Source organism: Polychytrium aggregatum, assembly GCF_025602895.1.
Source record: "Polychytrium aggregatum strain JEL109 chromosome Unknown BJ171scaffold_3, whole genome shotgun sequence".
Taxonomy (NCBI): domain Eukaryota; kingdom Fungi; phylum Chytridiomycota; class Chytridiomycetes; order Polychytriales; genus Polychytrium; species Polychytrium aggregatum.
In genome coordinates this window covers 279,552-295,369 of record NW_026516205.1, presented here as the reverse complement: position 1 = coordinate 295,369, position 15,818 = coordinate 279,552, and the positions used below count along the sequence as shown (strand labels likewise).

Below are 15,818 nucleotides of genomic sequence, written 5' to 3'. Positions count from 1 at the left end.
CCCTGGCACGGCAAGCAGCAGTGGTTTCTCAATCCGCTGCTCGCACGCCAAGCACAAACAGCCCCTATATCGTCGGCATACTCGGCAGCACGAAGAGCAAGCAAGGAATGGACGATGTGATATGCAGAGGTTTATTTGGTTGAGTCAAAAGTGCAAATGCGTGGGAGGGGGGGGGTCAGCAAAACTGCAGTGAGGCTATCGAAACAGGGGCCAGACGGAAGGGGCAGCTCTGTGAAAAACTAGTTCTTGGTCAGGGCAATCTTGGCAAAGTTGGGCAGCACAAACGCCGCCCTGTGGACGTCCGAGTTGTAGTATCGCAGATGCGTGCTCTCAAACTCGGGCGAGAACTTGCGGACAGGCGCCTTGAGATCACGGCCGGCCTCGTTGCAGCAGAGGACAAAGCCAATCTGGCCGCTGGGGTATGTCGGGATAGAGCACCAGGCGTACTCGACAGTCGGGTAGATCTTGCGCGAATTGTCGAGCACCTCCTTGATAAGGTCGAGGTGGAGCCACTGGCACTCGCCTACAGCGACAGAGATGCGAGATTAACACACAGTCCAAGGCACAGGCGCAGATCTTGCTGACCAGCACCAAGACTCATAATGGTTGATTCAGGTGATGAGTCTCCACACAAAGTTCAGAGTGGTGCAAGGTATGTTGTAATCATCGTCTCGTCTGTCAATGCCGCAGCGCAGCAAGTGGGGATCAGAGGCTTACCCTGGATGCAGATGATGCCTCCGGGCAGCAGCGATTGGCGCATCAGATTGTAGAACGTCTCGCCAAAGAGAGACTCGGCCGGACCAACGGGATCCGACGAGTCGGTGATGATAACATCGTACGACTGCACGTTGTCTTTCAGATAGGCAAAGCCGTCGCCAATGTGGACCTTGACCTTGGGATGATGGAAGCCCGCTGCCATGTTCGGGAGGAAGGCCTTGGAGGCACGGACGACGGCCTCGTCAATCTCGACGAGAACAACCTGCTCGACAGAGTCGTGCTTGACGACCTCGCGCAGGACCCCGCCGTCGCCACCGCCGATGACGAGAACCTAGAGTGAGGAGCCGATGCGTGAGAGAGTGCTCGACGGTGCAGTCACAGTGTCGGACGAGCTGGAATCAAAGTCCAGGCACTCTCGGTTCAGACAAAAAAAAGGCTGGATCGCTTGTATTATCGACACGAATTCTTTCCGCCTGGGGCGGCAAAGCAGTCATCACTGTGAGGTGCAGGCAGACAAATTAAGGGGGAGGGTGGCCGAGATCCTTACCTTCTTGGGGTTGGGGTGGGCGTTGAGGGGGAGGTGGGCGATCATCTCCTGGTAGGCAAACTCGTCGCGCTCGGTCGCCTGAATGACGCCATCGAGGACGAGGACGTTGCCGTAGGTCTCGGATTCAAAGACCAGCACATCCTGGTAGAGCGACTTTTCGACATGCAAAATGCTCTTAACCTGGAGGGTCATAGCTGTCAGGGAATTTGTGGTGTTGTTTTACCCTTAATAGAGGCACAACAGGAGCCATGAATGGACTGGGCTGGGCTGGGTTGAGCTGGGTGGGCGATGATGCGCAACGAGGGCACGAGGCGACAGCAGCAGCGCGGACATACCTTGGCCAGGCCACAGGGCACAGGTTTCTTTGAACCAGCCGTCCTCGATGTTTGGGTGCGAGAGAGCCATTGTGCGAAGACAGAGGAGCAGCGCGGACTTGCGACGAAGAACGCGGCGCTGGACGCGGCGGGCAGTGGGCAGCTTTATACCCGGAGCGACTTGCGTTCTGATCGGCCAAAGGACGAGGCGCAAATGAAGCGGCGTTTTTCTGCCGATCAATTAAGTGTGCGCAGCAGAGTCGGCTCGAGCCGGCTGGACGGGGCTGGCTGGACTGGCTGGACTGGCTCGAGCCGGCGGCCGCTGACTAAGTGTGGCACAGCGCGTGTCTGGTGGCTGGCCGGCGCCGGGCAGCAAAACAGCATGGACATTCCCGGGATTTTTGGAAGCTCCCTCTTTGCCTTACTCTGCATATTGGCTCAATCCTTCGGAGTCGCAGATACATATTTAAGTCAACATGGCTGTCGGAAAGAACAAGTATGTGTCTGCACCGTCGAGGCTGCCTGCCATGCTACACCCCGACGAGCTGCTGCTAACCTGCCCACTGTCATCGCCAGGCGTCTCTCTAAGGGAAAGAAGGGTCTCAAGAAGAAGACGTACGTGGTCGTCCGCTGCTCGGCTGGACTGGGCGGGCTCGGGCTTGAGCGCACCGCACGGACACCTCAACGCTCCAACGGATAGATGGATGGATGGATGGATGGATAGATGGATGGATGGATGGATAGATGTCGAGGGACCGGCGCCGACGCCAACTGGGAATCGAGAGTGCTCGCCTGTGGGCTGGCGGTGGGGACCCACGGACCGCCTTCGACACTACGCTGGGATAGACGCACTTCCAAAACAACCGGCCAAGCGCACCGTCCCCAATCCATCTGTACACTCACGGACCGGCCGATCTGCGGCGCCATGGACGACTCGGAGGCAACTAACTCGACAGTGGCAACTGGATCCTTGGTGCACTGGAACACCCCGACGAGGCCTGCAGCCGTGTCCTGATGCGTGTGTTCTGGCTCGTTCCGTCTCTAGCATCGACCCCTTCGCCCGCAAGGAGTGGTACGACATTAAGGCCCCCAGCTTCTTCGAGATCCGCAACATTGGCAAGACCCTCGTCAACCGCACCCAGGGCCTGAGTACGTAGCATCCCTCGTCCGCGCTCTCCCGCACGACGCCCGAGAGTCTGTAGCTGCGGGCAGACGCTGCCGTCCGGATCTCGCGCCAGGCGCTGACTGCAACTCTCCCCCGCTTTGCAGAGAACGCCAACGATGCCCTCAAGGGCCGTGTTGTCGAACTGTCGCTCTGTGATCTCAACAAGAACCAGGATGACTCTTTCCGCAAGATCCGCCTCCAGGTTCAGGAGATCCAGGGCAAGAGCTGCCTCACCAACTTCTACGGCATGGACTTCACCACCGACAAGCTCCGCTCCCTCGTCAAGAAGTGGCAGGTGTGTGTTGCAGCCGGCGAGAGTGCGACATGGTGGTTCTGGAGCGCGTGTCGATCGTGTCGAGGAGGCATGTCTCGACCCCACCCGCTGTGCCCGATTCTGACAGTCTCTCTTGGTCCATCCAGTCCCTCATTGAGGCTCACGTTGACGTCAAGACCACCGACGGCTACCTGATCCGCCTCTTTGCCATTGCCTTCACCAAGCGCCGCCCCAACCAGCAGCGCAAGACCACCTACGCTACCCACGCCCAGATCCGCCAGATTCGCCAGAAGATGTTCGAGATCATGACCCGCGAGGCCTCCTCGTGCGACCTGAAGGAGCTCGTCCAGAAGTTCGTTCCCGAGGTCATTGGCAAGGAGATCGAGAAGGCCACCCAGGGCATCTACCCTCTCCAGAACGTCTACGTTCGCAAGGCCAAGATCCTCAAGTCCCCCAAGTTCGACATTGGCAAGCTCATTGAGCTCCACGGCGATCTCAGCTCTGACACTGGAGCCAAGGTCTCCAAGGGTGACTTTGTTGAGGTAAGTTGTGGGGTCCAGTCGCTGCCCTCGGGTGTGTTGTCGGATGCGTCTGTGGTGTCAGCAGCTGATCCCGTCTCTCCTGTCTCTCTCCCATCCAGCCCGCCATCCTCGCCGAGGTCTAAGGAGCGACATGCATCTGTATGTATCAGTGACCAATACATTGTTTCGATATGAAGATCTAGCGACCCAATGCTTCTGTCGACACCATGCCGAGCTATATATTTCTCGATATCCACTGTCAACTGTCTGTGTTCCTCGAGACCTTTATTTGCCGTCATCCTGACGCGGAGTTGCAACTGTGGCTACGAGTGCTGGGTTTGAGTCTGCAATGTCGCCGAAGCGGCTGTGCACTGTGCCATATGTCCAAAGCCCTACGTTTGCGCTCAAACCCAAGGCACCTGTGTGCGGTCGCTGTTTGGGTGGAGGGCAAGAGCCTGCTGCTCGAGATGCTCAGCGACGACGCGGAATTACAGAGGAGGGGCGACCCGGAGCGTCCATAGCCAAGAACCGCCGCACCAGCCGGACTGGATACTTGGGATCCGGAACATGATACGCTGTGAAAATCTGGCTGGGCTTGTCAAGATGCCAGATGTCCCTCCTGGACGAGGCCGACATATGCACCCTGTGCAAAAATGCATTCCTTCGGCATACTCATTGCGGGTGTGCCGAATCAGTCGCTGCCTTGCGAGACATGACTTCGAGAGTGTGGCGTAGGTGCCTGAAACCCCGTTTCTGCCATTGCGATGCAGGGTTGGCTGTGTCGCTCTCCAACAGCGAAAGCGTTTCCTTCAGCATGGATACGAACACGCAGTGCACCCATACCATCCGCGAGATGAGCGAGGCTGTCTTGACCAAGACACCCACGGATGCCACGGCTGCAACGAAACCTGTCGTCGTCTTTAGATACAGGCCAACTTCAAGCTGGATCGCATCATATACTCGGCCAGGCGGATGAGCTCATTTCATTGGGTGGTTTCATGAGAATTTAACAGCCGGGTCGATCACAACAGCGCGGATGCCGATCAATACCATTCAGCCAGATAATGTATCAACATCATTCAGCCAGGTAATTTATCAACATCATTCAGCTCCATACCGAACGTGTCCATTTCAATCTGGTCGGGTTTTATTTCATAACGAGGACAATAGACAGACAGAGAGAGAGAGCACATAGTACATTGAGGGATTTGGAGCTTAACAGATAGTGCTCAACACATCAAGGAGTTTGCTCCAGTGCTTTACCAGGAGCAGGGGTAGTTAACGCCCGAGACACAGGTGGTGCCAGCAGGGCAGTTGTAGGCATAGGAGTTGCCGCCAACGCACCACAAGTAGCTGGTGGAGCTCTGGCAGACATAGCTGTTGGGAGCGGCACCGGTGCAGCTGCCCGAAGGAGGAGGAGGAGGAGGGTTGACGGAGGGAGTGGGACCACTGGTGGTCTTGACGGGCTTGGTGGTGGTGGTGGTCTTGACAGGCTTGGTGGTGGTGGTGGGCTGGTTGCCAGCAACAGTGAAACCAAAGGTCTGGCTGGTGGCGCCAATGCCGGACTGGCCATATCCGATCCAGAAGAAACCGCTGGTTCCCCAAGAGGGGCCCCAAGAGTTCTTGCAGAGCCAAGCTTGGTTGGTGTCGTCCCAGCCAACAATGGCGACGGCGTGACCGCCGAGCTGCTGGTTGGACTGCTGCATGTAGATTTGGTTGTTGCTGCAGCAGTTCTCAAAGTCGCTGTAGACAGTGAAGGCGGTGAAGACAGCGCCATAGGCCATGATGTGCTGCTTGAACTGGTCGACGCTGCTGAAGGAGTTCTCAGAGATGCCACCAGTGCGAGAGCAGCTGCTGTCGGTGCAGCTCTGGTCCTGGCCGGTGCCGGCAGTGTAAGGGAAGCACTGCTCAGTGACAACACCGCGGCTGGAGATGGCGCTGGCGGCCGAGCTTGGGTACCAGCCAGTGCTGCACTGAGCCTGGCCAGCGGCAAGGCAGAAGAAGATGTCGGCCTCGGAGACGATGATGGAGGTTCCCTGGCTCAAGAAGGTACTCTCGACGGCGGCGGCCGAAGAGAAGGCGACACAGCTGCCGCACTGACCCTGGTCCTTGATGGGCGAGACCCATCCCGAGCTGCGAGAGTCCCAGGAAGTGGGCAGAACGGCAGCGAGGACGGCCTCGGACTGGGTCTGGGTGTCTTCAGCAGAGGCACCGTTTCCCTGGTGGCAGTTGATGGAGAGTGATTGAGTGAGCGAATGGGTGAATGAGGTGGATGGCAAGAGCATGGCATGCACCAATGTACCAATGCACCAATGCACCAATGCACCAATGCACCAATGCACCAATGCACCAATGCACCAATGCACCAATGCACCAATGCACCAATGCACCAATGCACAAGCATTCTGTCGCGCCGAGTACTTACAAAGACGTTCTGGCGGATCGACTCGACCGACTTGTCAGAGACGATGGAACCCGAGAGGAGGCTGGCATCAATGCCGTTGTGGAGGTGGCTGCGGACTTGCTGGACGAGACCCTGGAACTGCGAGTCGTTCTGGCGAGCAAGGTACTGGGAGTGGAGCTGGCTCGACTCGGAGGCCATGATGGCAGTGTTCTGGGTGGAACCAATGACCTTGTCGAGGCTCTTGACGTACTTGCTCCACTTGCCTGTGGGATGGGTGGCAGTGGGTGGTGAGTATGTTGGATGGGTTGCGCGGCAGTGAGTGTGGAGAGTGTGGGAACAGAACACCCAAGCAATCAGAACACCCACAGCAATCAGAACACTCATCAAACACACCAGCCAGGGGTGTGGGAAACAGATCGGGCGGCAGTACCTTTCTTGACAGAGGCGGCATCGGCCGAGGCAGCAATGCCAAGGAAGAGAACGACGGCGGCGGCAGCGTTGACGAGCATGGCTGGGGTGGTTGCGGGTGGAGGAGGAGGGATTGAAGGAGGAGAACTTTGATGAGGACTGAGGGACGCTGGAGCGGGTTGAGCGCAGGGTCGGTGGTGGCCGAGACGGAGGGCGCTCGGGCGGCGCTTTTTATGCTCGACTTTGGCCCGGCATTGCCCAGCCCCCCCCCCGGCACCTTCGATGCAGCCTTCTTGCAGCATTCTCCTCCACACCAACCCCCATCGAAGTGCCCCTATCGAACCACAGCGCCCGTTCGGCTCGGGCTGGTGCATCGACTTGTCCCCCTCCATCAGATGACCCTGTCAGCTGCCGCCGTCGCACCTTTCCCATTTTCGTTCCTGGCCGCGCCGCGCGCCACCAGCCCCATGACAGTCTTGCTGCTCTGGCACTGCCTTCTCGAATGGCCCAGCGGCCAGGACCCGGCGCGTCGCCGAAAAGGTCCCACCCGCACGCCTGCATCTCGCCTGGCCAGGGCAGGGATGTTCTTCTTGTAGAATCCTGTGGCTCGGCCGCAACGCCTCCGAGGGGGGGGGAGTCGATCATGCTGGTCGCCTCGATCCATGCGTGACCACTCTCTCATGCCTGTGCTGGGATGGGTGCCGGCGGCTATCAACACATACATTTGCATGTCTGGGAGCACCCAGGCCGTGCTGCCATCCCTTTCGCTAAAGATGCCGTCCTTGACGGTTCCCTGTCCACTTTCCCACCCTATGTCGTTCATTGCCTTTCCCCTTCGCCAGCACCCAGCGACTCTTTCCCGTCTGTTGCCCTGTTGCTCTCCTTCCATCCCCACCACCATGCCCTTCCAGATCCAGCGCAGCCGCACAGCCAACGGCTCTTTGCATCGTGAGCAGGCAGATGATCAGCAGCCACCCCCCGGTCTGCGTTTGCTGCCTGACTCGGGGCCGCCGCCTGCCGGGCTTCCGGCGAATCACCTCTGCGGCTCGGTCGATTGTTTCTTTCCCAACGAGTGCGTTCCTTCGGCAGCCGGATCCTGCTGGCTCGGGACTTTCCATGGGGCGTGATTGCTGCGTTGTCCTGGGCGAGCTTCCGATTCATTCATGGACCATCGCCAGCCCCCTCCGACCCGCTGCTTCCAGCCACCCACACCACTTGCCTCCCGGCCATTCGAATGCCGCTCGAGGCCCCGTCCGGCCCATCCTGCGGCCGTGTCCAAGATCCTCCGGCGGCAGACTGTTCCATTCCATCGCTTGCCTTGACCATGTTCCCGATTACCGCTGCTTGTGCGCCCCTCAATATCTATCCAAGATGCGTTCGTCACTCGCCGATATTGGGCTACACAATCGGGACCGTGTGGGGATCCGGTGCGGGATGCGAGGGCATGTGGGGTCGGGCCTGGTCCGACGCCTCGCCCACGCAGATCTCATCTCGACCAGGCGCATGGGCGTCACAAAACGAAAGTCGGCTGTCTTGCTTTGTTGCTTTGGGGAGCATTGGCCGTTCTTTGCCTCCCTTCCCCCCAGGCTCCCGAATGCGTGCCGTTCACGTCGCCATCCATTCCCGCATTGCTGTCTTGCGGGTCTGCATCCCCATCTGCGGCCGGCATAGGGCCGTCCTCTTGCCTTTGCTCATATTCTGCGGACATCGTCCACAAATACTCGGAAGCGTGTTCTTCATGGTACAATTGCAGCTGAAGACCAGGTACAATTCGACAAGCCAAGACTTTGCCCCCTGCCGTACGGTTGCGGTCGCTGGACGGACGACAACATAGATACAAACAGGCGACTCAAAATTGTGGGAAATGCCCCGAGACCTTCAACCAGCGTCACAGCAACGAGCATTCACCGAGCCATGTCCAGCAGACGCTTGATCATGAGCTGGAGCCTCCCTTCTCCGGTGCTGTTGAAGGAGCCGTCGAGGGCACTGCCGAGCTTTCTTCCTCGCTGTTAGGAGTCTCTGAGTACACTTTATTCAGAAACAAACGTGACAACACAGCTGCTTCCATGAACATGTAGTATGTGATGTGCTTGCGTCAAGCAAAGCCATAAGTAATACAATCAAATCACTTTGGCAGCCTCCGAGTGAAGGCCACCGGTCGCCCTCCGGTCTCCACAATCGACCTGCACACTGTGATCATGTTGCGCGCCGCATTGACGTCGCGATTCCACACCGTCTGGCGAATGGTCATGGCCAGCGCGCGATAACATTGGGTAACAATATATTCGATGAATGGTCAAAAACACGAGTGTCCCGTTTTTAATCGGATGCGCTGTAAGCAGGCGGGGGCGGGGGCGCTTGGTACTCCGGAAGCGACTCCTCGAGTGGATTGACGCCCTCTGCATCAAGCCGGCGATTCGAGGTGGCGGGAGGTCAAATCATAGCGTTAGTCATCTGAACATGCTGCGACACGATGCTGAGGCAAGTGCAATGTCGCAAAGTATCTATGGCATCTCGTCTAATGCAGCAAATCCAAATCTTGTCTGTCGCTGCAAAAAGTCCAGAGCGATCAACAGAACGGTAGATCTCGTCAAGACAGCGATCGTTGCTCCGAGTCATACCTGGGATTCGGGCGCTCAGCTCCTTGAATATGGTCGAGAACTCAAAGGCACCACCGTTCTGAAAGGTGAATTTGACGACGCCTGGCTTTCTCAGGTTGCTCAAGGGGACAGGATAGGCATGTGCTGATCGCCGAGACACACCGTTGCAATGGGTGGGAGAGAGATGAATATGATGGAGAGTTAGCAGATACGTAGGTCGTCGGGGCGAGACTGTAGTCCGCCCCATGGAATCCAGGGAAGAGCAGTTCGATTGTGCACCAGTCCATGTGCGATATCTATCGCTACCTTCGTAGAAGTTTGCACCAAGCCAGGGCTGTTGAAGCTTGCCATTTCTGGTGACGATAGAGGTGACAAGTAGCCACGATATTGAGACGGGGGCCTCATGCAGCAAGCCGTCGCCGATGAGGGGCAGCGCACATGGGCCAGGCTTCAGGAGAAGCTGATCTTTCCGGTGGTGCGACGAGAGACTGACGGCAGAACCCGTACCTGATGTTGTGCAGTGGGGCCGAAAATGAATGGAAATTTGGCTGGGAAGGGTTGGCCACATACACAACCCGCACGTTGGCTGAGGATGCCGAGAGTCATCGGTAGATGACATGGCGAAAATAACAACAATATCGACGACCATGTGGTGGTGGCGGGGAGGGGCGATAGCGCCGGATAAAAATGTTAGCCGCAATTTCAGTCAGGACAGCAAGTCCCGCCCTGCGCTGCCCTGCCCTGCCCTGCCCTGCCCTGTCCTGCCCTGCCCTGCCCTGCCCTGCGCAGATAAAGTGAAACGGCAGTTTTGTTTGCCGCATTTCGTTGACGAGTCCCGCAAGTGTCATTAGCATTGTCGTGCAGACGGTCGAATGGACCCGTAGACGGATGGGCAGATGCGTATCCCCGCCCACCCAGTCTGGTGGCTCGTGAATACTCACAGACGTAGACCTTTCCGCTTGGCGACATGAAGCAGTCGCCGCTTCCTGGGTATCCGCTGCGAGCACGACATAACGGTGAGCGGACCAGATATTGGAGGAAAGGCAGCGGTGTGGCATTGGCTCCATTGATCCAGCCCATTCTGGAGTTGAGGCTCGGCCACAGGATAGTAGCGACGGACATTGGCTGCCCCGCAGCTGTGGGTTCGATGCCACGCATGGCTTTGAAGGGAAATTAAAGGGCACTCACTTGCCGGAGAGGTAGCTGAAGCTCACTTTGTCTGATGAGAGGGAAAGACCCGGCAGGAATCACGATCAGACGCATGTGGACGGATGTATGTATGCCCGCAGTCAGAGCAATGCCCGGAGCCGAGGCGAGCGGCAAACGGCGCCGACCTTGGCTGAAATAAAACTTTTCGCCAGGAACGGTGTTTGGGGTGCTGTCTGAGCTGAGGATGGCTCCGTCGACGGACATGGCTGGGTCGGTTTTGGGTTCGTGGGAGTGGATGCGGCGGCACAGGCGATGGCGGATGTTGGGCAAGACGATGAAGCAAGAAGGGCGGGGCGGACGTGACCGGGTTTCTGTCCGGTTTTTGGTTCGACCTGATCTCGCCCCCGCTCCCATCCATCACACCGGTATGTGGCTGGATACCATCGACAGGGCCCGCTTGGTTCGGGCTGCTGGCTGCTGGCGGCCTTAACTCTGGCTCACCACCGCACGGCCAACCTCAAACCCACCGTCTAATATTGGGTTTGCTACATGCTGCATTCTGCGTCCTGCTTTTCGTGGTATCTGGCTCGCTGCTCCCTCCCGACAACCTCCGCGATCAATCGACCCAGCCCCGCATGTCCCGCTTCATCGGCGTTGCCATCAAGTCGACCATCTATGTGTCCCTCATTATGGGCACCGGATACCTGTTTCTGAACTACACCGTCCCCAATTCGAGGTAGGATCGCTGCTGCTGCTTCGTCGCTCCAGAGATTCCTGCCCACGCCGGCACCAAAGCCATATCACATCGATCTTTGAGCCAAGCGCCCCAACGTCAACACCTACTCAACCCTTGCTCTCGATTCATTCCGACGGCCCTCAACCTCTCCAGCGATATGGAACAGGTCCGTCCAGCGGATAATGCATCTCGAGCGAGCGAGTGCAGCGATTTGGCTTGCAGTTTTGACTGGGTTGTTGGTGTTGATGTTGTTGGTGTTAATGTTGCTGTTGTTGTTGTTATTGTTATTGTTATATTGTTGGCGTTGCTGTCGATTGCTTGGATGGCCACAAACGTCTGAATCTAACCCATCGTGCCCTCTGGCTTTCTACCAGACTCTGCGAGAATCCGGCCGAGTCAACAGCCGTACCCTCGATGAGGCCAAGCGCCGACAACAGCTCATTTACGAGACCATCATGGCCAACGCCAATAGCGACCGGCCCGTGTGGGAAGTTCAATTGTAAGCGCCATCGTGCTCGTGGGCACAGAGAGCGGATGGGTGTGCGTTGGAGCAGAAACTGGGCGCTGGACCACTGAAGTCCCCGAGGGGAATTGCAGCGCCTGTATCATCGCACCCACATGCTCGGACTCTGGCTGATTACGCCATTACAATCTCGCTCTGCTCGACGGGATAATATGCTGCCGCTTCCAACCCTCAGTCCCAAGGAGTTCACCGAGGAGCTCAGCCGGTCAAAAAACAGCAGTGCTTAGATGGATTTGCAAGGCAAATGCCGTCGCTGCCTCGACACAGCGCTCGGAGACTGTTGGGCACAGGGTTTGCCGTGAAAGTCGGGTCCTCTCAAAAACAGTGAATGGAATACACATCCGTCTGCAATAACGATCGAACCGCGGAAACAGATATAGTATAGCGTTCCCAAAATGAAATGAGACACTCCGTTTTGGACTGGGGCAGTAGTTTTTTTTTGGAACCTGAGCACACCCACCCACTCATTGCAATCGAAATGCCTCCTGGAAGCAAGGGAAGGATATGCATCCAACCCACGGAGACTCAGGTTCGCCAAGTATCGGCAGGGCTCAGGCCTCTGATGCCAGAGAAGGACTGTCTCGTTTCTTTCTGGAGCCGAATACTCACAATCCGCTGCTGTCTTGGTCTACTGGCAATCCACCGCTTTGATGACCCCCCCCCTGTCACGACCGAAGGAGCCGAAAACACAGTTCTCTGGACGAAAAAGCATCGTATTGTATTTACCAGGAAGAGATGTTTGGCCACCCGACCGCTCGCTCTTCTGTCAGAGGAAAGAAGGGGAGAGAGGAGAATGGAAGGGAACGAGATCTGCTTTGAGAGGCATAGATACAGAACCCGGCTCGCCAGGATTCACAGCGGGTAGAGAGGGAAGAGTACAGGCAACGACGGAAGCGCCATAGAGTTGTGAAAGGTACACACATACACGCCAGAAGCTACCGAAAATATTCATTCGGTTGAACTCGCTTAAGCGGCGGCGCAGACAAAGGTGCCGGGCTGGCAAGCGGTGCCGGCGGGGCAGACACCGATGGAGATCCAGGTGCCAGAGCAGACGAGGACACTGTTACCAGTACCGCAAGCATAGCCAGAGGTGCAGGGCTGGCCGGGGCTGGGGAGGGAGCCGGTGGCAGTGGGGGAAGCCGAGGTGGTGGTGGTGGTGGTGGTGGTAGGAGGCTTGGAGGAAGACTTGGTGGAGGAAGACTTGGTGGAGGAAGTCTTGGTGGAGGAAGTCTTGGTGGTAGTGGTGGTAGTCTTGACAGGGGTGGTAGTAGTAGTAGTAGTGGTGGTGGTGGTAGTGGTGGTGGTCTTGATAGGGGTGGTGGTGGTGGTGGTGGTAGGGCCGGTAGCGGTGGTGGTTTGACTAGAGAAAGGAAATACAATCATGGACGACAGAGTTAGAAGCGAATATGACCACACCCCATCAATCAAGATGGACAGAGCCGGGACATCGGACAGAGCGATAGCAGCAGCGACACAACAGCAATGCATTCATACGATACTCACGAGGTGTAGGGAGGAACCTTGCCAGAGCAGCGAGGAGAGCCAGGGAGCATAACGGCGCAGAGCTCATCGAGGAAAGAGGTGACATCAATGTTGGCGCTCGAGTCGGCAGTCTTGAAGAGCTCCCAGATGAAGCCACCGTTGTACTTGGGCTGGGTGTTGGTCAGGAGGGTGGTGGCGGCAGAGAAGGTGAGGTTGGCCAGCTCCTGGGGGTCGGTGGTGGGATCGGGGTAGGCGGGGGTGCCGATTTCGTAGCCGACGTTGGCGGGGATGTTGGCGGCGGCAAAGGTCGACATGTAGTAGTTGACCTGGTCGGTCAGCTGGCACTGGCCGTTGAGCTGGGTAGGGCACTCATCGACGTTGGTGGAGATATCGTACGACATGATGTTGACACCACCGGCGTTGTTGCCAGTGGTCATGAAGTTGATGACATCGGGGTTCTGCTTGTGGGAGAAGTACCAGATGCCCTTGAGGTTACCACCCCACCAGGTGTCGGACATGGCACCGGTGGCAGCGCCGGCAGTGGAGAGCTTGAGGGTGGGGTAGATGTTCTGGATGTTGATCATGGTGTCGCGGATGATGGCCGAGTACTTGTACATGGTCTGGGTGTTGGTGCAGCCGTTGGAACAGGTGGCGTCACCGCCCTTGAAGGTATCGGCGTGCCCTAGAAAGCAAGATCGAGTTGGTCAGTCAGTCAGTCAGTCAGTCAGTCAGTCAGTCAGTCAGTCAGTCAGTCAGTCAGATCAAGCGACGGCCAGAAGGTCCACAGGGATTGGGTAGGGTAGAGGTCAGATCAGAGCAGCGGACAACGGCAGCGGGTGCAGCCGCAAGGAACTTACAGAACTCCTCATAATCCTGGTCGACACCATCGAGGCCGAGATCCTTGGCGAGGTAGATGAGATCCTGGTAGGGATCACGGCCGAGCTGGGCAAAGAGCGGGTTGCCGACGACGGTGGTGCTCAGGCCGGTGTTGGGATCGGTCCACTGCTGGCCACCGTAGATGTTGGGGTGCCAGACAGGGGCGACGGAGCCAGCTTTGGCGGCGTTGGCGGCGACATAGGACATGGCCTGCTGCCAGGTGGACGAGTTGGCGGGCTCGGGGTAGACGGCATAGGAGTTGATGGTGTCGCCGTTGCTCGGGGGGTCGCAGGCGTAGCACCAGAGGTTGCTTTCAACACAGTTGTTGATGTTGCCACCACCGTACTGCTTGATAATGTTCGCCTGGCTGCCGCCGTAGGGAGAAATGGAGTTGCGGAGGTAGGTGTAGGGCCAGCAGTTGTAGGACCAGCCACCCATGGAGAGGAAGACCTCGACGCCGCCAGCCTGGAGCTGGGCAACGTACTTCTTGACCTGTGACGGACAAAGCAGCGAGATCAGTTGATTGGACGCAGTGTACCGGTCTTGGTGGTCGTCGTCCAATTGAGTCCCGCAAAGGGAGGGGGAAGCGGGTATACAGCAGGACAAAGAGAGGACCACGTACCTCGGCGAAACCATAGTCACCAGTCTGGGGGCCATAGCCAAGACCGACGTTGGCGAGGGTGTTGCTGCCGGGAACGTAGACCAAGTCAGGGCGGACGAAGGAGATCCAGACGCGGTTGACAGGGAGGGTGGCAGCGTTGGCAGCAAGAGCAGCGAGCTTGGAGGGTCCGTCTTGGTCGATCAGGAGGTAGCCACCAACGAGCTTGGTGCCGGGGGCGACGGTGTCGGCCAGGACGGAGGTGATGGCCGAGAGGGCAAAGATGAGGGCAGAGGTGACCTTCATGTTCGAGGCAGATTAGAGGAAATTAGTGGGTTTTGGGGGGGGGTAAGGGATTAGGGAGAGGGGTGGAGGGGTGCTTGGATCGTCCTCGGCGGATTGACCTAAGCGAAGGGTGGTGGCGTGAGAGGAAGAAGGCGGGGGTGATGATGAATTTATAGCCCAGAGTGGGGCCGGACGGCCAGCCAGGACCAACGCGGGGCGGGGAGAAGGACTGGGGCAGCACGGATCGAACGAGCAGCCAGACCAACGACGCCCATGGCGACTGAGCATCTGGTGTGGAGAAGCAGAGGCAATAATGCCAGAGCGACCGGGCAACAAGGACAAGCCAGCCGATCGAGCGAGACGATCGCGCGTGCCATGGGCCGTCTGTGGCCGGTCATGCGAGGCATGACTTGTCACGCACGGGGATCTGCGACCCCGCGAGCGCACAGAAGCGGGCAGAGCAGGCCGAGACAAGCGACCAGATGGCCATGGCCGCACGGAAGCCACATGGCGGACAAGGACCGCGGTGCCCGGGCCGCAAGGTTTCGCGAGCGTGGGGGAAGCGGCGCATTGGGCGAGACGCAAATACAGCTGGCAGAGTGGGGTGTGAATGCGCAAGATAAATGGTATATTCGCAAGATAAATGGTATATTTGCATGATATATGTATATTTGCATGATATATGGTATATGTGCATGACAGATTGTATGTGCATGACGGATATAATGTCATGCACATAACAAATGCAATGTGCTCGTGATACACGTCATACACATCAACGCTGATCGTGCACGTTCGCCCTGGCGACCCAACTGCCCACTGTCGATTGGCCCCTGCAGATCCACACAACGGGACGCGGAAGCGAAGGATCGGTCACTGGACAAGGGGTCCGCCGTGTGCGTGGCGCGGGTCGGGTGACATGATCGCACAGCCGCGAACGTGATCGGCGCAGGCGCCGTGTGTGCCGTGGGTGGCGGGTCGTGTGTCTGTGCGACGCGAGCGCGTGACCCTGCCGGTGCTGTGCAGTGCTGCGCAGCCGCAGCCCACAGCTCGTGTGCGATGGCTGTGCTGGGCCCGGCGCGCTTGGCGTCTGGGTCTCGGGGTGGGTGGGTTTGCTGCGCGAGCCAGATCGCCTGGTCAGGCGGGAGATACGGGCCGATATGAAGCGATCTGAGGGGCATGAAACCTCTCTCGAGCACAGTATCGGTGAGTTCTGCCT

The 15,818-nt window shown here is 58.0% G+C and overlaps 6 protein-coding genes across 6 annotated transcripts; 2 read left to right on the top strand and 4 right to left on the bottom strand.

Annotated features, from left to right (window-relative positions):
- Positions 1 to 108: 108 nt before the first annotated feature.
- On the bottom strand, positions 109 to 1,705 carry BJ171DRAFT_487528 (Spermidine/spermine synthase). Its single transcript, XM_053109303.1, has 4 exons — positions 1,600 to 1,705; positions 1,265 to 1,458; positions 718 to 1,048; positions 109 to 523 (listed from the first exon to the last, which is right to left on the bottom strand). The coding sequence occupies exons 1-4, from the start codon at positions 1,667 to 1,669 to the stop codon at positions 240 to 242; spliced, it is 879 nt and encodes a 292-aa protein (XP_052970946.1). The 5' UTR covers positions 1,670 to 1,705; the 3' UTR covers positions 109 to 239.
- Positions 1,706 to 1,997: 292 nt separating this feature from the next.
- Positions 1,998 to 3,801, top strand: BJ171DRAFT_487525 (ribosomal protein S3Ae). Its single transcript, XM_053109302.1, has 6 exons — positions 1,998 to 2,074; positions 2,155 to 2,193; positions 2,624 to 2,727; positions 2,848 to 3,038; positions 3,164 to 3,559; positions 3,658 to 3,801. The coding sequence occupies exons 1-6, from the start codon at positions 2,055 to 2,057 to the stop codon at positions 3,679 to 3,681; spliced, it is 774 nt and encodes a 257-aa protein (XP_052970945.1). The 5' UTR covers positions 1,998 to 2,054; the 3' UTR covers positions 3,682 to 3,801.
- A 996-nt stretch (positions 3,802 to 4,797) lies between these two features.
- BJ171DRAFT_471210 (uncharacterized protein) lies at positions 4,798 to 6,451 on the bottom strand (the record flags this gene model as incomplete). Its single annotated transcript, XM_053108599.1, has 3 exons — positions 4,798 to 5,757; positions 5,964 to 6,205; positions 6,373 to 6,451. 3 exons carry the CDS (start codon positions 6,449 to 6,451, stop codon positions 4,798 to 4,800), a joined length of 1,281 nt encoding a protein of 426 aa, XP_052970944.1.
- Positions 6,452 to 8,669: 2,218 nt separating this feature from the next.
- On the bottom strand, positions 8,670 to 10,363 carry BJ171DRAFT_577210 (uncharacterized protein; the record flags this gene model as incomplete). Its single annotated transcript, XM_053113799.1, has 7 exons — positions 8,670 to 8,749; positions 8,972 to 9,094; positions 9,257 to 9,303; positions 9,458 to 9,536; positions 9,892 to 9,947; positions 10,139 to 10,169; positions 10,285 to 10,363. 7 exons carry the CDS (start codon positions 10,361 to 10,363, stop codon positions 8,670 to 8,672), a joined length of 495 nt encoding a protein of 164 aa, XP_052970943.1.
- Positions 10,364 to 10,734: 371 nt separating this feature from the next.
- On the top strand, positions 10,735 to 11,585 carry BJ171DRAFT_577209 (uncharacterized protein; the record flags this gene model as incomplete). The annotated part of the gene is made up of 4 exons (XM_053113798.1): positions 10,735 to 10,835; positions 10,989 to 11,001; positions 11,210 to 11,334; positions 11,534 to 11,585. 4 exons carry the CDS (start codon positions 10,735 to 10,737, stop codon positions 11,583 to 11,585), a joined length of 291 nt encoding a protein of 96 aa, XP_052970942.1.
- Positions 11,586 to 12,273: 688 nt separating this feature from the next.
- BJ171DRAFT_169640 (uncharacterized protein) lies at positions 12,274 to 14,829 on the bottom strand. Its single transcript, XM_053105948.1, has 4 exons — positions 14,339 to 14,829; positions 13,698 to 14,208; positions 12,862 to 13,522; positions 12,274 to 12,718 (listed from the first exon to the last, which is right to left on the bottom strand). The coding sequence occupies exons 1-4, from the start codon at positions 14,618 to 14,620 to the stop codon at positions 12,325 to 12,327; spliced, it is 1,848 nt and encodes a 615-aa protein (XP_052970941.1). The 5' UTR covers positions 14,621 to 14,829; the 3' UTR covers positions 12,274 to 12,324.
- Between the last annotated feature and the right edge of the window lie 989 nt (positions 14,830 to 15,818).